This window comes from Sinocyclocheilus anshuiensis, unplaced genomic scaffold, assembly GCF_001515605.1.
Source record: "Sinocyclocheilus anshuiensis isolate Anshui unplaced genomic scaffold, SAMN03320099.WGS_v1.1 scaffold735, whole genome shotgun sequence".
Lineage (NCBI taxonomy): Eukaryota > Metazoa > Chordata > Actinopteri > Cypriniformes > Cyprinidae > Sinocyclocheilus > Sinocyclocheilus anshuiensis.
Genome location: NW_015548245.1, coordinates 709,584 through 726,853, shown reverse-complemented (window position 1 = coordinate 726,853; position 17,270 = coordinate 709,584). Strand labels below are relative to the sequence as shown.

The window sequence follows — 17,270 nt, the reverse complement described above, 5'->3', positions numbered from 1 at the left end:
GTAAAAATCAGTCAAATCATGTAATGTGAATGTCGTACAGTCTTGCTCAAGACTAAAAAAACGTGTTGAAAGCGTACGAGCCACGGAAGAGACACTGTTTCTCAAGCGCTTTCCGCGAGCACAATTCGAGATGGATTGAAACAGACAAATGCGTTTCATTGATTCATTCATAACCACTCATACCCCATTCCACCGCCCAGATCACCCAGACACTGATATGTTGCCGGTACGCTTTGACTCAGTACAGGCAACATGTCAGAAGTACCGGTATGCACAAAAAAGTGTCAGTACGATAAAGACTAAAATATTGAAGTGCCAGTACTGCGTACCGGTGAATACCGGCCCACTTCAAGCACTGTTTATACCATGATGAACTTGTGCATTCAGATCATAGTGTGCAGGGCTGAAAAAAAATCCCTCTGTATTTAATGTTGTTTTTTAATGGAATTTGATATGTATTGCAATATTTATTCAAAAGAACTATAATGTGAAGAACTATAATGTAAAATTAAAAATGTACTGTACATAATGTACTGTAATAAATAATCGTATTAATAAAAAGAACAATAGCAATCAATAATATATATATATATATATATATATATATATATATAATTTATTAAAATAATAAAATCCAATAATAAACAATTAGAACAAAAGAAGATAAAAGCAGTAAATATCTTAATATATATGATGTCACACTATATGTAATGTGTGTGTGTGTCTATATCTATCTATCTATAGATGGACAGAAAGACAGACAGACAGATAGACAGATAGATAGATAGATAGATAGATAGATAGATAGATATCATAGGGTTAATAACGTGTGCTATTCTTTCAATGACAGTTTACAGTTATGAATCGATTCACCAAATCAGACATTTTGAATTTTTCCACAGAAATGAATTGAACCAACTCTGATGCCATTTCTGCTACTGAACTTTAAATCAGAGACTATTATTAAAATAATCATGAAATGGAGAGATCACAAAACTAATGTAATGAAAAGTTTTTAGGAAACCTAATGGCCAGCATAATAATTGTGAATATATGGTGTATAATATTCAATATATTGCCTAGTTTGTATACAGTGTAACATCAATCCAAGGTGCAAGAAAAGAGGTGAAAATAGTGTACAAATTCAAGGCAAATAACAGGAAAAACCTGGGGTTTATAAAAGCAACACGCTGACTAAATCTGAATTCTGACTCGTATTATGTCTAAGGATGCTTGTGCTGTAATCCATCCTTGGATTTTACATGTAATATTCATCAGGCTGAGTTTGCTCACTTGCCACAGAAAAACCTTGAGGTATATTCAGGCCTGCCAAAAAGTGTGTCTGCGTGTGTGATGTAAGACTCGCAGGCAGTGTGTTAGGATGAGCTGGGTCTCAAAGCAGTTCTGGATGTAGTCTGTCGTAATCTCCTCCCATCTGCTAAAGGAGCTGCTCTCCCCGCACAGCGCCCGGCTCTGGCTCGCCCCATCTGGGCTTTTCGGACACTCCAACGCACTACCCTGACCTGTGTGAACTCCTGTTTGTGTGTGTCGCCATTACTGTCTCTGTTATATTGTTTTATAAAGAACATTTCTCAATTTTATGAGTGTGTCTAGGTCAGGTTTTACCTACATTGTGGGGATCAAATGCAACCACAAGGATCGTAAAACTTACATGTGGCAGAGCCAATTGTACCCATGAGAAAAAAAATAGTTTAATAAACATTATAAATATACCTTAATGAAAATAAAAAAGCAGAAAGGTTGGAAGTTTGAATAATTTTGAATTATATAAATAATTACCTACACATAATTGATAAATAATAATATTGCAGTATTGCAAATCACATTTATTTACAGTATATGTTTCAAAATAATAATAATACAACACTAATTATAGTAATAATAATAAGATAGATAGATAGATAGATAGATAGATAGATAGATAGATAGATATCATAGGGTTAATAACGTGTGCTATTCTTTCAATGACAGTTTACAGTTATGAATCGATTCACCAAATCAGACATTTTGAATTTTTCCACAGAAATGAATTGAACCAACTCTGATGCCATTTCTGCTACTGAACTTTAAATCAGAGACTATTATTAAAATAATCATGAAATGGAGAGATCACAAAACTAATGTAATGAAAAGTTTTTAGGAAACCTAATGGCCAGCATAATAATTGTGAATATATGGTGTATAATATTCAATATATTGCCTAGTTTGTATACAGTGTAACATCAATCCAAGGTGCAAGAAAAGAGGTGAAAATAGTGTACAAATTCAAGGCAAATAACAGGAAAAACCTGGGGTTTATAAAAGCAACACGCTGACTAAATCTGAATTCTGACTCGTATTATGTCTAAGGATGCTTGTGCTGTAATCCATCCTTGGATTTTACATGTAATATTCATCAGGCTGAGTTTGCTCACTTGCCACAGAAAAACCTTGAGGTATATTCAGGCCTGCCAAAAAGTGTGTCTGCGTGTGTGATGTAAGACTCGCAGGCAGTGTGTTAGGATGAGCTGGGTCTCAAAGCAGTTCTGGATGTAGTCTGTCGTAATCTCCTCCCATCTGCTAAAGGAGCTGCTCTCCCCGCACAGCGCCCGGCTCTGGCTCGCCCCATCTGGGCTTTTCGGACACTCCAACGCACTACCCTGACCTGTGTGAACTCCTGTTTGTGTGTGTCGCCATTACTGTCTCTGTTATATTGTTTTATAAAGAACATTTCTCAATTTTATGAGTGTGTCTAGGTCAGGTTTTACCTACATTGTGGGGATCAAATGCAACCACAAGGATCGTAAAACTTACATGTGGCAGAGCCAATTGTACCCATGAGAAAAAAAATAGTTTAATAAACATTATAAATATACCTTAATGAAAATAAAAAAGCAGAAAGGTTGGAAGTTTGAATAATTTTGAATTATATAAATAATTACCTACACATAATTGATAAATAATAATATTGCAGTATTGCAAATCACATTTATTTACAGTATATGTTTCAAAATAATAATAATACAACACTAATTATAGTAATAATAATAATTCAATTATATCAATAATATATATATATATATATATATATATATATATATATATATACATACATTATCATTATGAAGTGATAACACAACCAAATCTTTCCATCACAGTTCAGTTACTTATCGATTGACTGAATTAGACATTTTGAACTGATCCACAGGAATTTACAGAACCTACTTTGAATTAATTGCATAATAAAATTATAATTAATTATAAAATTATACTTAATAAATAAATTATTTTGATTTTAATGTTTGCAATTCAATTTATTAATTACATGCATGCATTACATGCGTGTGTGTGTGTGTGTGTGTGTGTGTGTGTGTGTAAAGTGGATCCCCAAATCTATCTTGTCCTTCATGTGTAAGAAGGTGAGACTGACCGTTTTTTTGTGGCATGCTTGCACATGTGAGATGAAATATGTCCTCATGTGTCCTGAATATGCCGGACAAATTGTGTGAGTGTGTGTGGCACTGGAGAACATGATAGCTTTAATGAGATGGCCGCATATGAAGGACTATTATTAGTACTGAGAGGCAGCAGCCTGGTGATTGCAGTGATTTGGCTCCGCTCTTTTTGACCTGTCCGACCAATCAGAACACCTCAAGAGCTCATTCAGAGCCCATGCAACAGCCGCCCAGTAAAACGGAGTATACATGTAAGAACAATGTTCTCCAGCAATCATATGCAACAGATGCAGAATATGACGGTGAGTAGTCATGACAGAATTTTCTTTCTCTTTTTTTCCACAGGGATGGGTGAACTGTTGCTTTAAACAACCTGGAAGCAATGCCAGTGATTCTATGTAGGGTTAATGGTAGGTGTGATAAGAGGCTTAGAAAGAGAAAACACAAATAGCAACACCCATGTTATTCAATCTGACTTGTATTTTCCAAACTCTTTAGTCTGAGATAGAGGAAAACAAGTTCCATCAACCTATCTTCAGTCTTCCCGCTTGATACAAGCAGATAACCCATTATGAGAATGGCAGGCTGAAACCCTGTCACCTTTGTCCATGCCTTTCTCTAAGGAAAAAGCAAGAAGAGTTTGTTTCTAAAGGTGATTGTAGCAGTGATAAGGGAGCAGTTCTTATTAGGGGTGACAGCAAAGGGGCTGTGGCGGCAGTACTGACTGGATAACCTTGTGCCTGCTCACCCTTCTGCGCCAGGCTCCTCTGCCTTGCCTCGGCGGGGACACAATCTGCTGGCTGAAATTACCTCGCAGCTGGAGGAAAACTAAACATGATTTCTGACCTTTACTTCTTGTGTTCAACAGTAACCTTTGGTGGTCCGCTTTCACAGGCGGGCTGAAATGAATTCCCGACCGCTGCGTGTGCGATTACGTGCATGTTGAGGCTGAGAATGACGAGAAAATCAGTGGTTGAAAGATGTTCCTTGAGGTGCCGTCCTCTGTCTGGGAACCTGCTGGCTTGAGATGTTAATTGAAGTCAAATTGCTTCTACAGTGTTTGGAAACCTTAAGATACAAGGTACCTTATTTCTGATCCCCCAAATGTAGACGCTAAAGCTAATGCAAACTAAAGCAAAAAAATATGGATATTTTTCTAAACAAACGCATCGACTCACTTCAGGAGGCCTTTATTACCCCCCGGAGCCGTGTGGAGCATTTTTTTTATGATGGATGGATGCACTTTTTTGGGCTTTAAAATCTCAACACCCATTCACTGCCATTATAAAGCTTGAAGAGCCAGGATATTTTTTTATATAACTCAGATTGTATTCATCTGAAAGAAGAAAGTCATACACACCTAGGATGGCTTGAGGGTGAGTAAATCTTGGGGTCATTTTCATTTTTGGGTAAACTATCCCTTTAACATTCTGTTTGAAACTATATATTTACGGAGCAGATGCCATGATATATCTTGAGCTACTTTATTTCCGCTGTGCCAAATGGAGCTGGTAATGCTACTGCAAACATTGATACTCTGATAGAAATGCTATGTGAATATGGATGACTCATAGAATACTCACAGCTAGGTGGATGGGTTTTTAAACATGCAACATAGCCAATGTTTGTGTGTGAAGAGAATTAGCATATATTTTTCAGACATTTGAACCAGTAATCTGGACCCTTTTTTTCCCTTTTCTGAGGAAAAGCTATAATTACGTCTGCCGTACTTGTTGTTTTGTGCTTATTACAAGCTTATTCCGCCAACAACTTCTTTTAGCATGCAAGCTAGCACGCATGAGCATGTTGAAAGAGGGTTCCTTCCGATGAACTCATTATTCCGCAGTGTTCACCCCACTCACTGACACACCCCACATCTACCTCTGACTGTCACATCCGAGCAAATTCATGCAATCATGCCCACTATCCTTTAGACTGGAGATAATGCAGGCATGGTGAAGTGTGGCTAAATCTTAACCACAAGTGGAACCTAGCAGTTAGTCAAGGCGCTGAGGGGAAAATTGACCTGTTCCATTTTATTTGAGAGGTTGAGCATGTGCATGTTTTTCAATATGTGTTGAAGCACAAGATTGTGTCAAAATTTTCATTTGACATAAATTGGAACTTAATTCCAAATGTCAGGCAGGATTCTAAATATGTCCATGATATGCACAAGAACATGCACAGAATACACGTGATTAAGGGGAACAGGAGGATCACCAACAACTGCTTCCATGGTCTGAGTTTTGGAAAATCCATATACTGTACTGACTGGCCTGTGTGGAGTAATTCTATGTTATTTCTAGGCTAGGAGGGAAAATTAAGACATGAAACCCATCATTGAGATGATTCCACTAAAAAGGCAAGATGGTTCGTGTTGGGGTATCTGCTCAAAGGGGTGGGGGTAGAGGATCAAAGTGACTAAAGCTGATTTATCCTGTGTTAGGGCTCAAATGCCTCTGAGAGGCATTGAACAGCCCTTCAAAAAGCAATAGCAGCCACCTTTATATCCAGCCTCACAATCTGCTGGCTGAAATTACCTCGCAGCTGGAGGAAAACTAAACATGATTTCTGACCTTTACTTCTTGTGTTCAACAGTAACCTTTGGTGGTCCGCTTTCACAGGCGGGCTGAAATGAATTCCCGACCGCTGCGTGTGCGATTACGTGCATGTTGAGGCTGAGAATGACGAGAAAATCAGTGGTTGAAAGATGTTCCTTGAGGTGCCGTCCTCTGTCTGGGAACCTGCTGGCTTGAGATGTTAATTGAAGTCAAATTGCTTCTACAGTGTTTGGAAACCTTAAGATACAAGGTACCTTATTTCTGATCCCCCAAATGTAGACGCTAAAGCTAATGCAAACTAAAGCAAAAAAATATGGATATTTTTCTAAACAAACGCATCGACTCACTTCAGGAGGCCTTTATTACCCCCCGGAGCCGTGTGGAGCATTTTTTTTATGATGGATGCACAAACATATCAGTTCACTTCAGATGGCCTTTATTAACCCCCTGGAGCCATGTGGAGCACTTTTTATGATGGATGGATGCACTTTTTTGGGCTTTAAAATCTCAACACCCATTCACTGCCATTATAAAGCTTGAAGAGCCAGGATATTTTTTTATATAACTCAAATCTGTCCCCAAAGCTCTTTTTAATGACACATGCTGCATAACAGAGCAAGGATAGAAAAGTGTTCAATAAGGCAAACATGCTGTTATCTGGAGATGAGGACTAATATAGAAAGGCTCAGATGGTACAGAGGGAGTTGTCGATCAAACACACTTTAATTTCTATTTTCAAATTCCCTTCCTTTTCTGCTCAGCATGGACACACTTGCTTGGGCAGAAGTCCTTTAAATGTTTGCTAACAAAACAGCCTTGGTACAAGAACCACCCAAACAGCAAGCCATGGAATATTAGCGCATGGCCAAAAGCATGTGGTTGGCAATGGTTACAACCACTTAAGGCGTCCTCATAAATTCAAAAATACTCACGTTTATCAGGAAGCACACTGTTCTTTTAATGATAACCCACAATATTAATTTAACTAGGCAGCATGTCAATCAGGTGACCCGTCCAGGAGATTCCCTCTAATTCATGACCGCATACAGATTGAAATGATTTTTTTTTTTAAAGCATCTAGAAGAACAATTTAATCACATTTGCTCTATAGACTTAATAACCACTGACAGAAAGTCCTTGTGTGGAAGGTTCCATGAGGTTTAGAAGGACTTTTCCTTTGTTTTTCTTTGAACAGGTGTGGTGACATTTCAACCACTTAATGAGATTATGAGCATAATTAGAACTGGAGCCACTGAGGTTCCCAACAGTCAACCCACTTGAACTCGAGAGAATAACCAATGTCCGTCTGGGTGCCACCTCGGAATTAGAGAGAATAACGTAATTAAGTCCTAACGCATGGATCCTCAGCTACCTTAGGGACTAGAGGACGTGCCCATGAAGAAAAAGTAGCATTAGCGCATATAGCTAGCAAGCACTGCCTAAAGCAGTAGCAAGTCTGTCAAAGCAGGACACTCTAGGATTGGCCTAGGGTTGGGAAAGAAATCCCCGGCAACCATTAAAGTCACAACGGTGTTGGATTGCTCCTGGGGTGCTACTCTGAACTGTTCATTTAGGATGATGTGCAACTATTGGGCCTGACCTAAGCACACTTTCCATCTCCAACATGGCCACCGAGAGAAAGGCAATAAGGGACCCAAGGAAACCCAATGGGTGCCTAGGGAGCGCTAAGGCTGGCCACTCACAGGGAAGTCCAAAGACAGCAAAGTGTCAGAGTCAATGCGAACACACACACCTCCACAATGGCAAAATCAATGGCGTTTTATGAGGCATCAATCTCCTCTACAAAGGCCTGCTTGTCTACTGCTGGGATGGACCATTTGGATGTGGGACTTTGACATTCAACATTTCCCAAAAATTGCCAGTGAAAACTTTTTGAGATTTTGTTGACCCATGCCTGATGGTTTATGTCATTCCCTTAAAGATTATTTTGTCTGCCAGGTGGTCATATCTGTCTATATATCTGTCTATCTATCTATCTATCTATCTATCTATCTATCTGCAACTCTGCTTTTAGAGGGCCACTGCCTTGCAGATTTTAGTTCCAAATTATCCAAAGAGATTGTTCAGGTGTGTTTGATTAGGGCTGGAACTGAAATCTGTGGGAGAGTGGTCCCACAGGTGAAGAGTTGCCAATCCCTGGTTTAGACCATCAGAAGAAAAAAAAGTAGAGCTGGAAAAATACCTATTTTGCTCTCTTTTACACCTGTTCAAGTTCAATAAATCCTCCACCACAGGATGTTTGTGTGGGTGATTTCAATAGAAAGATCTATTTACAGTAAACATGCTAGAGACCCAGAGTTAAGGGTCTTGGCAAGTGTCCTGCAATATAATTGATTGTTAGGCAAGTTGTGCATCCTCGGCCAACCTGTCTCTACCTTCCCCCCAACATCTATCCCTATGGCATTTACACCTTTTGTTTACAATATGCCCCTTGATTTGACCAGAAATCAAGTTGGGGGTCTGGGACTCAGGGCTCCCGTTTCAATATCTAAGCTAATTACTTTTTAATTTACAGTGTGTTGTTAATGGGTTTGGCAAGGGGAGCAAGGTTAGACAGGCAGCAGAAGCCACTTCCCTTCCGTTCACTAGCACAACAGCCTCCTTAATTAAAATGAATAATCTGGACATCCATCAGATAGACTGAGAGAGAGTCAGAGAAAGAGAATTGTAAAGATAGGAAGGTAGGGGAGCAAAAGCCCTGCTGAAAAGACCCCATGTAAAGTTATGATAATTTAGCAGGTGGATCTGTTTTAGACCACCACGATCCTTCTGGAACTAACTGACTGAAAATGTCTAAATGCCTGGTGGGTTCATCAGTACACCAAGATCTCATATTGAGTACCAGCATCCAAAACACAACACAACACTGGTGGGCAGTTTTGCTGATATTTTCAGCAGGGAGAAAGGCAAGTAAAGTTCATGTACGTTCATACAAAAGATACATCAAGAAAAAAATAAAAGAACAAGACAATCTACCTCCACGGCTCTCGCTGTCAGCTGGCTTCACCTGGATGGGGCGAGTCATCTGGAAGAAGAAAAACAGTACAGACAAAACAAGGGGTTAGTTCAGGCACAGGCAACCACTGTCACCACAATAAGCCAACAAACTATTGAGCCTATGTCCGTCACAAAAAATCCTAAGTTTTGATCAAATGCAAAGATCCACATGTCGGTTTGCAGGGCACATGGCATCCCTTAAACATACAAAATACAAGAGTGGTGATTTGTACCATCATGTCTTCAGTTTACCCGCACACTGTTTCTATTTTTGACATGCTACTCCAGGCAACTCTTGTTATCTCCATCTGAAATAGAAGCATTTACAAATATCCTGTGTTTGCATTGACTACCATTTTATTTAAGCATTCAATCAGTGCCAGGGCCTATGGGGACATGGCCAGGTTTCTAATCGTACCTCCAGACAAAACCCTAAAGGCACCCCTGATTTCTATTACCTGGTCTCTTGTCAGGGAAGTCAGTTCACTCAGAAATCATATTACTAATGATCCGGGCAGCTACTGTAGGTGCAGCTCTCATCTACTTCCATAACTTTTAGCCAAAATTACACTTCCAAATCAGGAATCGAATATGACAAGCATAAAATTAGCTTCTTTAGCTTAAAGTCCATCTGCCCTCAAAAAATCTATGGTCTCATCAGCAAGCTTTTTTATGTTTGCTTCGCAGTGGTCACTTGGTTACAGTCTCTAGAGACGGTGGCAAGGAGGAAGTGAAATGCAACAACAATTAAAGTGGAGGCAGTCGCAAGAGAGAGAGAGAGAAAGAGATCAATGAAGCCCTATTGATCCCTGCCCCTTAGGCTGTGGAGAGTGTCTGGCAAGGAGGGATTCTGTGGGTAGAAGGCTCACGGTAATCTACTAAAGCCTGATAAGAATGGCATTTGTTGGATTAGATGCCTCGGTCATCACAGTTTTTGTGCTCCGTATTTCGCTCAACAATTTTTTTTCCCATTATCCCCGTAAAGATTGAAGTTTTCTTGACTGGTTATTATTCTACAAACTTGAGCAAAACAGAAAGAAATATATATTTTTTGTTTGTTTGTTTGTTTTTCTTCTTTTGCCCATCGTTCAAGGATTCAAACGGATTTTGCTGCAGAATCAAAGGATGTTCAAAGGGTTTTTCTATTCTCCCATTTATTCCTACCTGGGGATGTAATGTAGAAAGGAATACTGTAAGTGCGGACTATTGGAGCAGTACAGCAACTTTATAAAGTGACTATTTTATGTCCTTTCCATCAGGGTTCATTTTGTGATGGTGTATATTTGATTCATTTTCATAAATGCTGATTAATATAGAGTTTTAAAGATATGGTTACATTAAAGAGTACTTTCTTTAATTGTTGAAAAACAGGGCAGATTCTGTCCTAAAGGCCTATTTTACACTATAACATCCATTCCCAAGCATTGCAATCCAATGGGAGCTTTATATCGATCCAAAACAAACTGCTAATAGCAATACAGCAGGCCCAGTTTGCATGAAAAAGGGCCAAGAGCTGTGCAGAGATTTGCGACAAGATTACCCAAATTTGCGAAGTGCCCTTTGCAGGCTCCCCAGCCATCTGTAACCTCAAATTAAGCCTTTTTGAATGCTGCAGCAACTTTCGTCTCATGTCGACGCCAACTCAAGCTCCAGGGAAACGTTTGAGATACGACAGGATCAACATTTTCTCTTTCTCCTCAACATATTTTTTTTTACTGTCCAATTCTGGGGGGGAGCAAACTGAAAAAGGTCGGTTTTAAAGACAGGCCAGTCCCATAAAAGCATGACTTGTTCAAGGAGAAACACCATAATGGGATTTTAAAATGCCTTAATAACATGCTGATATATGAGGAAGAGGGCCAGGTCACATTCATTAAGTGTTAAATGTATCCATTTTCACCTTGAGGAACCGAATAACCTTCTTCTGAGAAATTATTCCATAAATTTATCCATCGTAAATAATAACTAGCAGGGTCTTTGTGCAAAAAGGAAAAGGCAAAAGATGTAATTCTTCTGAAGGTCGAAGTTCAGTAGCTTTGTCTTACACTTCGGTTAAAGGAAAAGTTAAAAATAAATAAAATTGTCTATTTGAAATACATTAAAACACTACAATGGTGCTGTACTGCAAGAGTTTTCTCCATTGCGATGAACAGACGTTCTCAAGCATAAAGACAAGAACAATCCAACAGACATAATTGTGAGATATAACCATTCCAGACAAATCATCTGACAAACACAAACAGTGGCCCACATTAGACAAAACAGACGCTTTTATAGATACATCGCAATATGCATGCAACTCTGTGGATGCAATGCCTGGTAATAAAGGAGATTCTGTTTTGCAAGGGAATGCATTCAGAACTACCTGATATCTGTAAACGCCATCAGTGAGATGTATTCCTAACACATTGGACTTTCGTGTATGGTTTATGGATTCACCTCTCTAACTAGTCACTGTCCTGGTCATAAAATGCTGGTGTAATGGTCCATTTGTTTTCCTAAGAGCAATGTGTTTCTCCCTTGTACATTTAGTATTGACGGAACTCAGTTTATTGCATTTTTCTCACCTCTAATGGGATGGAGTACACTTCAGGCACACACACACACACACACACACACACACACACAGAGAGAGAAAGAGAGAGAGAGAGAGAGAATATGTTATGTCATAGGTGTAAGTTATCAAGCTATCAAATAAAGTAAATATAATACATTATAATATAATTAATCAAAAACAAAATATATGAATAATTAAACATGATCTTTGAATATTTTGTGATAAATAGTTTATATAATATCTGTAGGAGAGCATTTGCCATTAAAAAATTAAAATAAAAAAATAAATACTATGGAAGTCAATGGGGACCAAAAATCTTTTTTTTTTTTTTTTTTTTAAACTAAAAACTAATACAAATGACAAAAGGGCATAAAAATACTAAAACTTAAACTTTAACATGAAAACTGAAAATCTAAAAATATAAAGCTAATTCAAACTATTAATTAATACTATAATTGTATATAAAGAATACCAACATTGTTTTTTTGTTTTTTTTTAAACATATTGAATCGTTTTTTAACTCGGCCTCCTAACTATTTGAGACAACATTTATTTCTGTCCAAGTATAAATACATAAGTAAATAAATAAGATTATAAAATCAAGGATTTTTAAATTACATTTTGAATATGGTTGCATCACTTCAGCAAACAATTTCATAAAGTGGTGGAGACATAATCGACAAAGGCCATCCTATCCATAAATGCCCTCTATGCTGTAAACACGCTCATTTCACACACATTTACATGCACCAGAACCAAAACGACCAGCAGCTGACAAACTTGTGCTGTCGACAGGGAAAGCATTCATTTAGCTTCAGTCCTGAGAGAGTTCACTACGCCTCTCTGCTGCTTTTGTGCCTTTATTGCCCAAGCGTTCTTTACTCATAAGATAAAACGAATGAGTTCGCCTTATGCTGCGTTCCTTGCAAAAAACAACAACAACAACAACACCGTGTTCTAATTGTGATAGATTCAAGAAGGTTTCCACACTCGGACTGGTGAATGCACCGAGGTCCAGGACAAAAACAGAAGGATGGAGTGGGCTGTAGAGGATGGAAGGCCAAGGAGAACTGCCTGCAACTGCCAGATAAGATTACTTCGTAGTTGAGTGGCATTTCCAGAGCCGTGACTCCACCCTATTGCTCCCCCACATGTGCTGATAGACTTGTGCTGGCGGAAACGCACACTTATACATTTCCCGCCAGCAGCAAAAGCACCGGCGTCCCTGTGTTTGCCAATCTGTTGTTTAAGCTCAGCGGAACAATTCAAATCCCCACGTCCCAACAGGAGTGTGTCAGTTGCATCTCGTTTGGGATGATGCACACGATCCTTCGGTCCCCAGCAATCCCGACCGGCGCGTTCGGGAATGCATTCTTCGGGATTTCTGATGTAGCTACGGGACCAACTGTCTCTTTGTCCTTGTCATCGGTTTCTTTAAGCACACAATACTCGATAATCATGTTGTTTGCTGTGCTGCCGTCTTTCAAAAGGGGGAGCTATCAAACAGGGTAAACAAAATACAGTGGGGGATATGAAACAGCCATTCTCCTGAGAGACAGTCTGTTCTCCTGTAGTGATGTTTGATTAGGCACCGCTGTGCTGGGGTAGATAGAAATCCAGAACAAGCTGCTCCGAGCAAATCGGGACTGTGCCTGGTTGCCTCCGTCTATCATGAAGGTGAAATAATTCCCATATTTGTTTTACGCCGTTCTGTCATAAATTGCATGCAGGACAAACAGTCAACATGGATGAAATGTATGGTTTGCTGTGGTTTTACAAACTGTGAATGAGAAAAAGACATTGTTTTCCATAGCAGCCAAACAAGGATGTTTATAGTACACTATTTTTTTTCCAGGTCAGTGGCATCCTGAGTCGCGGCTCGCAGAATCCTGTTAAAAACAGTCTTTGAGCTTTGCTCACCTGCTGGGTTTCATGTTCAAAAGGCGTTTCGCACCACATCCCTTTTTTCATTCACATGCATTATTAAAATGGTTCACAACTTATAACAGTTCAGTGCTGTGGCTGAAAAAAAAATAAATAAATAAAACGTACTGATCTCAAACTTTACATATAGTTAACAAAAAATTGCAGTGAAAAAAAACAAAAAAACGATATTTTTGTTGACTCAAATAAAAAAATTAAACTAAACGCTGCATATGTTCTCTAAAATACCCTAACATGATAGTAGACAATGCTAATATTTGACTAATTAATTTTAAATAACTACTATAAACAATTATTAAACAACAAATAAATAAATAAAAATATAGCAACCCTGCTGTGAACAAGCTTGTCTAATTAAGAGTCGGGCGTCTTATGCGTTTGTGTGTGTATGTGTGTGAGGGAGAGAGTGTGCCGGCGGATTGGCTGGAGTTTAACAGTGAGATAACAGCCTATTCCCTGATCATTATTTAGCATTAGCAGGCCATCACAGCCCCTTCTCCTCTGTTATTCCTAATAGGGAAATAAACACCTTTTGACTGGAGCATCCCATCTGCGATAATTAATATTTCCAATTATTGATTTGAAAGTGCGCTGTTTGGTGACAGCCTTGGGCCTCTGCTCAACTAATAAATCTACCGTACAGGAAGGTGAGAGCGGAAGAGATAGGGACGGTGAGAGGGAGAGTTATTCTTCCATCTCCAGCAGTTAGTCTGCTACCAACACAAAGCTACAAACTAAGAGTTGCAATATAGCATACAAATAATATGGGCTACTTTTGTGAAGCATTTAGAAGCTTGACAGGCCGAGTCCTCATTCGATTTAGTTATATGGAAAAGAGCGGTTAAGATATCCTTAAAAAAATTTTCCTTTATTCCCCCACAGAAATAAAAAAAGGAGTTTCAAACAGCACAAGGGTAAATAAATGACAAAATATGCATTTTTGTGTAAACTACTCCTTTAAAATGTAAGTAATTTGTTTGCCAGAGTCTCTCAGAGGAAGAAAATGAGACTGAAAATGGACAAGGGAGAACGAAGTGAAGAATTATCTGCCAGCATGTGTGCGTGTGAGGTATTTTGCTCCCAGCACCTCTGTGGAAGCCCTGATAAGAGAATCGACTGCAGTGACCTGTCAATCGTCAAGCGTCTGAAGTCGAAATATCCAATAGCTTCTCTCTGATTCGCACAATACTGGAGGTCGGATGTAGCTCCAGTACTTCGACCACTGACACCACACTTTCTGAGCAATCTGGAATGTCTACAGCGCTCGGAAAATGTCTAACACTGTGGTCCAGCTTCTTACGCCACATCAAGCGTGCGTTTTCAGTCTGACGTCCCTCAAAAGGTCAGTGGTCTAGATTAAATCTTTTCCCCCTTAACGTTCCTCGGCCTCCTAAGTTTGCACCACAAGACGTAGCTGCTGACCTTTCACAGCGCCACAACCAGGATCCCACTGAAGACCATCGGAAAAACAGTGTCTGTATGAGTGTGTACAACGGTTCCTAGAGCGAACCCAGTTTTAACACAGGTTTACCTGGAAGTGGATGAAAGGTCCGAACTGAAAAACTGAAAGAAAAAAAAACATAAAAGTGCTCTAATCCTACAAACGCTCACAAGCCGGAGTGTCAAAGCGAGATAAAGACAGAAAGGTAGTACACAAGAGAGATTCCCTTACTTCACAGCTGCCGTGGTCTTTTATCAGGGGAAGGGCATCTTTCCCAGACATCTCTGGTAAAGGCGTTTGCAGCTCAAAGACAGTCATTGCTTTCTGGGAAGAGACGTGAGGTTTGTTGGAGGAAAAAAATCTCTGTCAACAAATTCCTAAGAAGTACCATGGTGTTTGTTTTTTTTATCTCTTTTTATTCTCAATTTCGTTTCCAACCCTGTCTCGTAGAACCTATTTGAAGAGCAATTGGTGCCGTTTCATGTCAAAATGTTGGCAATCATGTTTAGCGACTCTTATGCCTTCAAAGTTTCATGATGACAGCTTTGAAAGTAAAAGATGTCAAAAGAAGCACTTCCAAGCTGAAAAAACTCACCCACTGATGATTAGGCCACGCCTTCTCATGAATAATGAATGTATCTAAATACTATTGTACTCATCTACACACACCTAAGGAAGCCATGAGAGTGCATTATTATTGTTTTTGTTTTGTCATGAATGTTCTTGTGATCTCAGTCTAACAAAGGCTGTGTTGTCCAAATCTCATTAAAAATTTTCAAGATCTCAACAAACCAAAAGTTGTTCAAGTGATCTCAACATAAACAGTTTTCTTGAGATGTAGACATAAAAAAGTTCTTGACTTACTTTTCTTTTGTCCCCGAAAAAAAAAAGTTTTCTTAAAATCTAGACATAACAAAAGATTGTTTATTGAGTTCTTGACTTAATTTTCTTGTGATCTTTCAATAACAATTTGTTGTTTTCTCCAGTTTTTACTTTGTTCTTGTGATACCGCCACAACCAATATTGTTTTCTCAAGGCTTTGATCATAATTTCAGAGTAACAAGATTGTTTTCTCAAGATTTTGACTTTTTTCTTGACATGTCAAAATCGAGAAAGTCGAGATCTAGAGGAAATTGTTTTCTCGAGATCTCTTGACCTAAATTACTCATGAAACCTTGACCTTGAGTATTTCATGACGCTTTAATACTTTTGCTTTGCTTATCTGGCTAAAACCAGCACTACATTTCTGCTTAGAAACACACCAGGCCAGATTAAATAAAGTATGATGTATATACCCAACTATGTGAAAACACTGGTAACCTTAGCATTTTGACTGCCGGATCTCTTTAGGATGTGCTAATACAACATTCAGGGGGCTTCACGGTATTGTGCTCTGTGCTTGCTTTGCCCTGCCATGGCAGAACAAGGGGGAAGCTCCCCTTGCTGTCACTGCCGCTACAGGATTGTGACAGATTACAGGGCACTCCTCTGACCAATGGGTGGCCAGCACCGCTTCCCGGTCAGTGACCCATAATTCCCGGCATACCTATGCCGAGTTGACGTTTCTTTAATGGGTTACAGACCTCCGGCGAGCCAACGCCTTCTCAGCGCTATGATAGCCTATTAGCAATTCACCACAGCTTGCATTTTTTTGTCTTTTTTTTAAGCCACCCTGCACCCTTCCATGCCACATCTAACCTCTTTCAACCTCGTGGTCCTGAGGGGATGACAACGGCAGAACTGAAAGGAAAGAGGCAGAGGAGAGAGGGAGGCAGCGATGCAAGTCGACCAAGTGTCAGTTGTGGACAGAAAAAAAGCCGGGAGGAACGACAATGAGATGGGAGGATAGACAGATGGAAAGGGAAAGAAAGAAAGACCTGAAGCCAGAAGTGGCATTTGCTCAAAGCCATTCACCTATCTGCCATGAGAGATGATGCAATAATGGTAATGTGCCCGACTGCAGCGGTTCCCAACCAGTGGGTTGCAACTCAAAAATGGGTCGCTGGTCTGTTCTGACAGGGTTTATACAGTATGGAAAAAAAACTGTGCTAAATGCAAATAGCAAATTGCAGCTAACCAAATAATCTTGCTAAATAAATGGAGGACTTTTCTTGTTGACCTAAAAAGCTGTGTGCCCAATTTAACTAGTCTTATTTTTCAACCCATTGTCCATTTCTTACAATGTTTCAGCGTATGTATCTCACACGTGATCTAAATCGCAGTTGCCTTGACGATCGATAGTGAAACAATAGATCTTTGTGTGTTCAGTGTTTTACAGCCGAGGCAATGTGGCT

General features: G+C 39.3%; 1 protein-coding gene across 1 annotated transcript in view; it reads right to left on the bottom strand.

Moving 5' to 3' along the window:
* LOC107655216 (CUGBP Elav-like family member 5) overlaps positions 1-17,270 on the bottom strand; it is a 250,264-nt gene that overhangs the window by 81,022 nt on the left and 151,972 nt on the right. Inside the window, exon 4 of the mRNA XM_016442649.1 lies at positions 9,014-9,062. Coding sequence (XP_016298135.1) covers positions 9,014-9,062 — 49 coding nt within the window. The remainder of the gene's footprint in view (positions 1-9,013; positions 9,063-17,270) is intronic.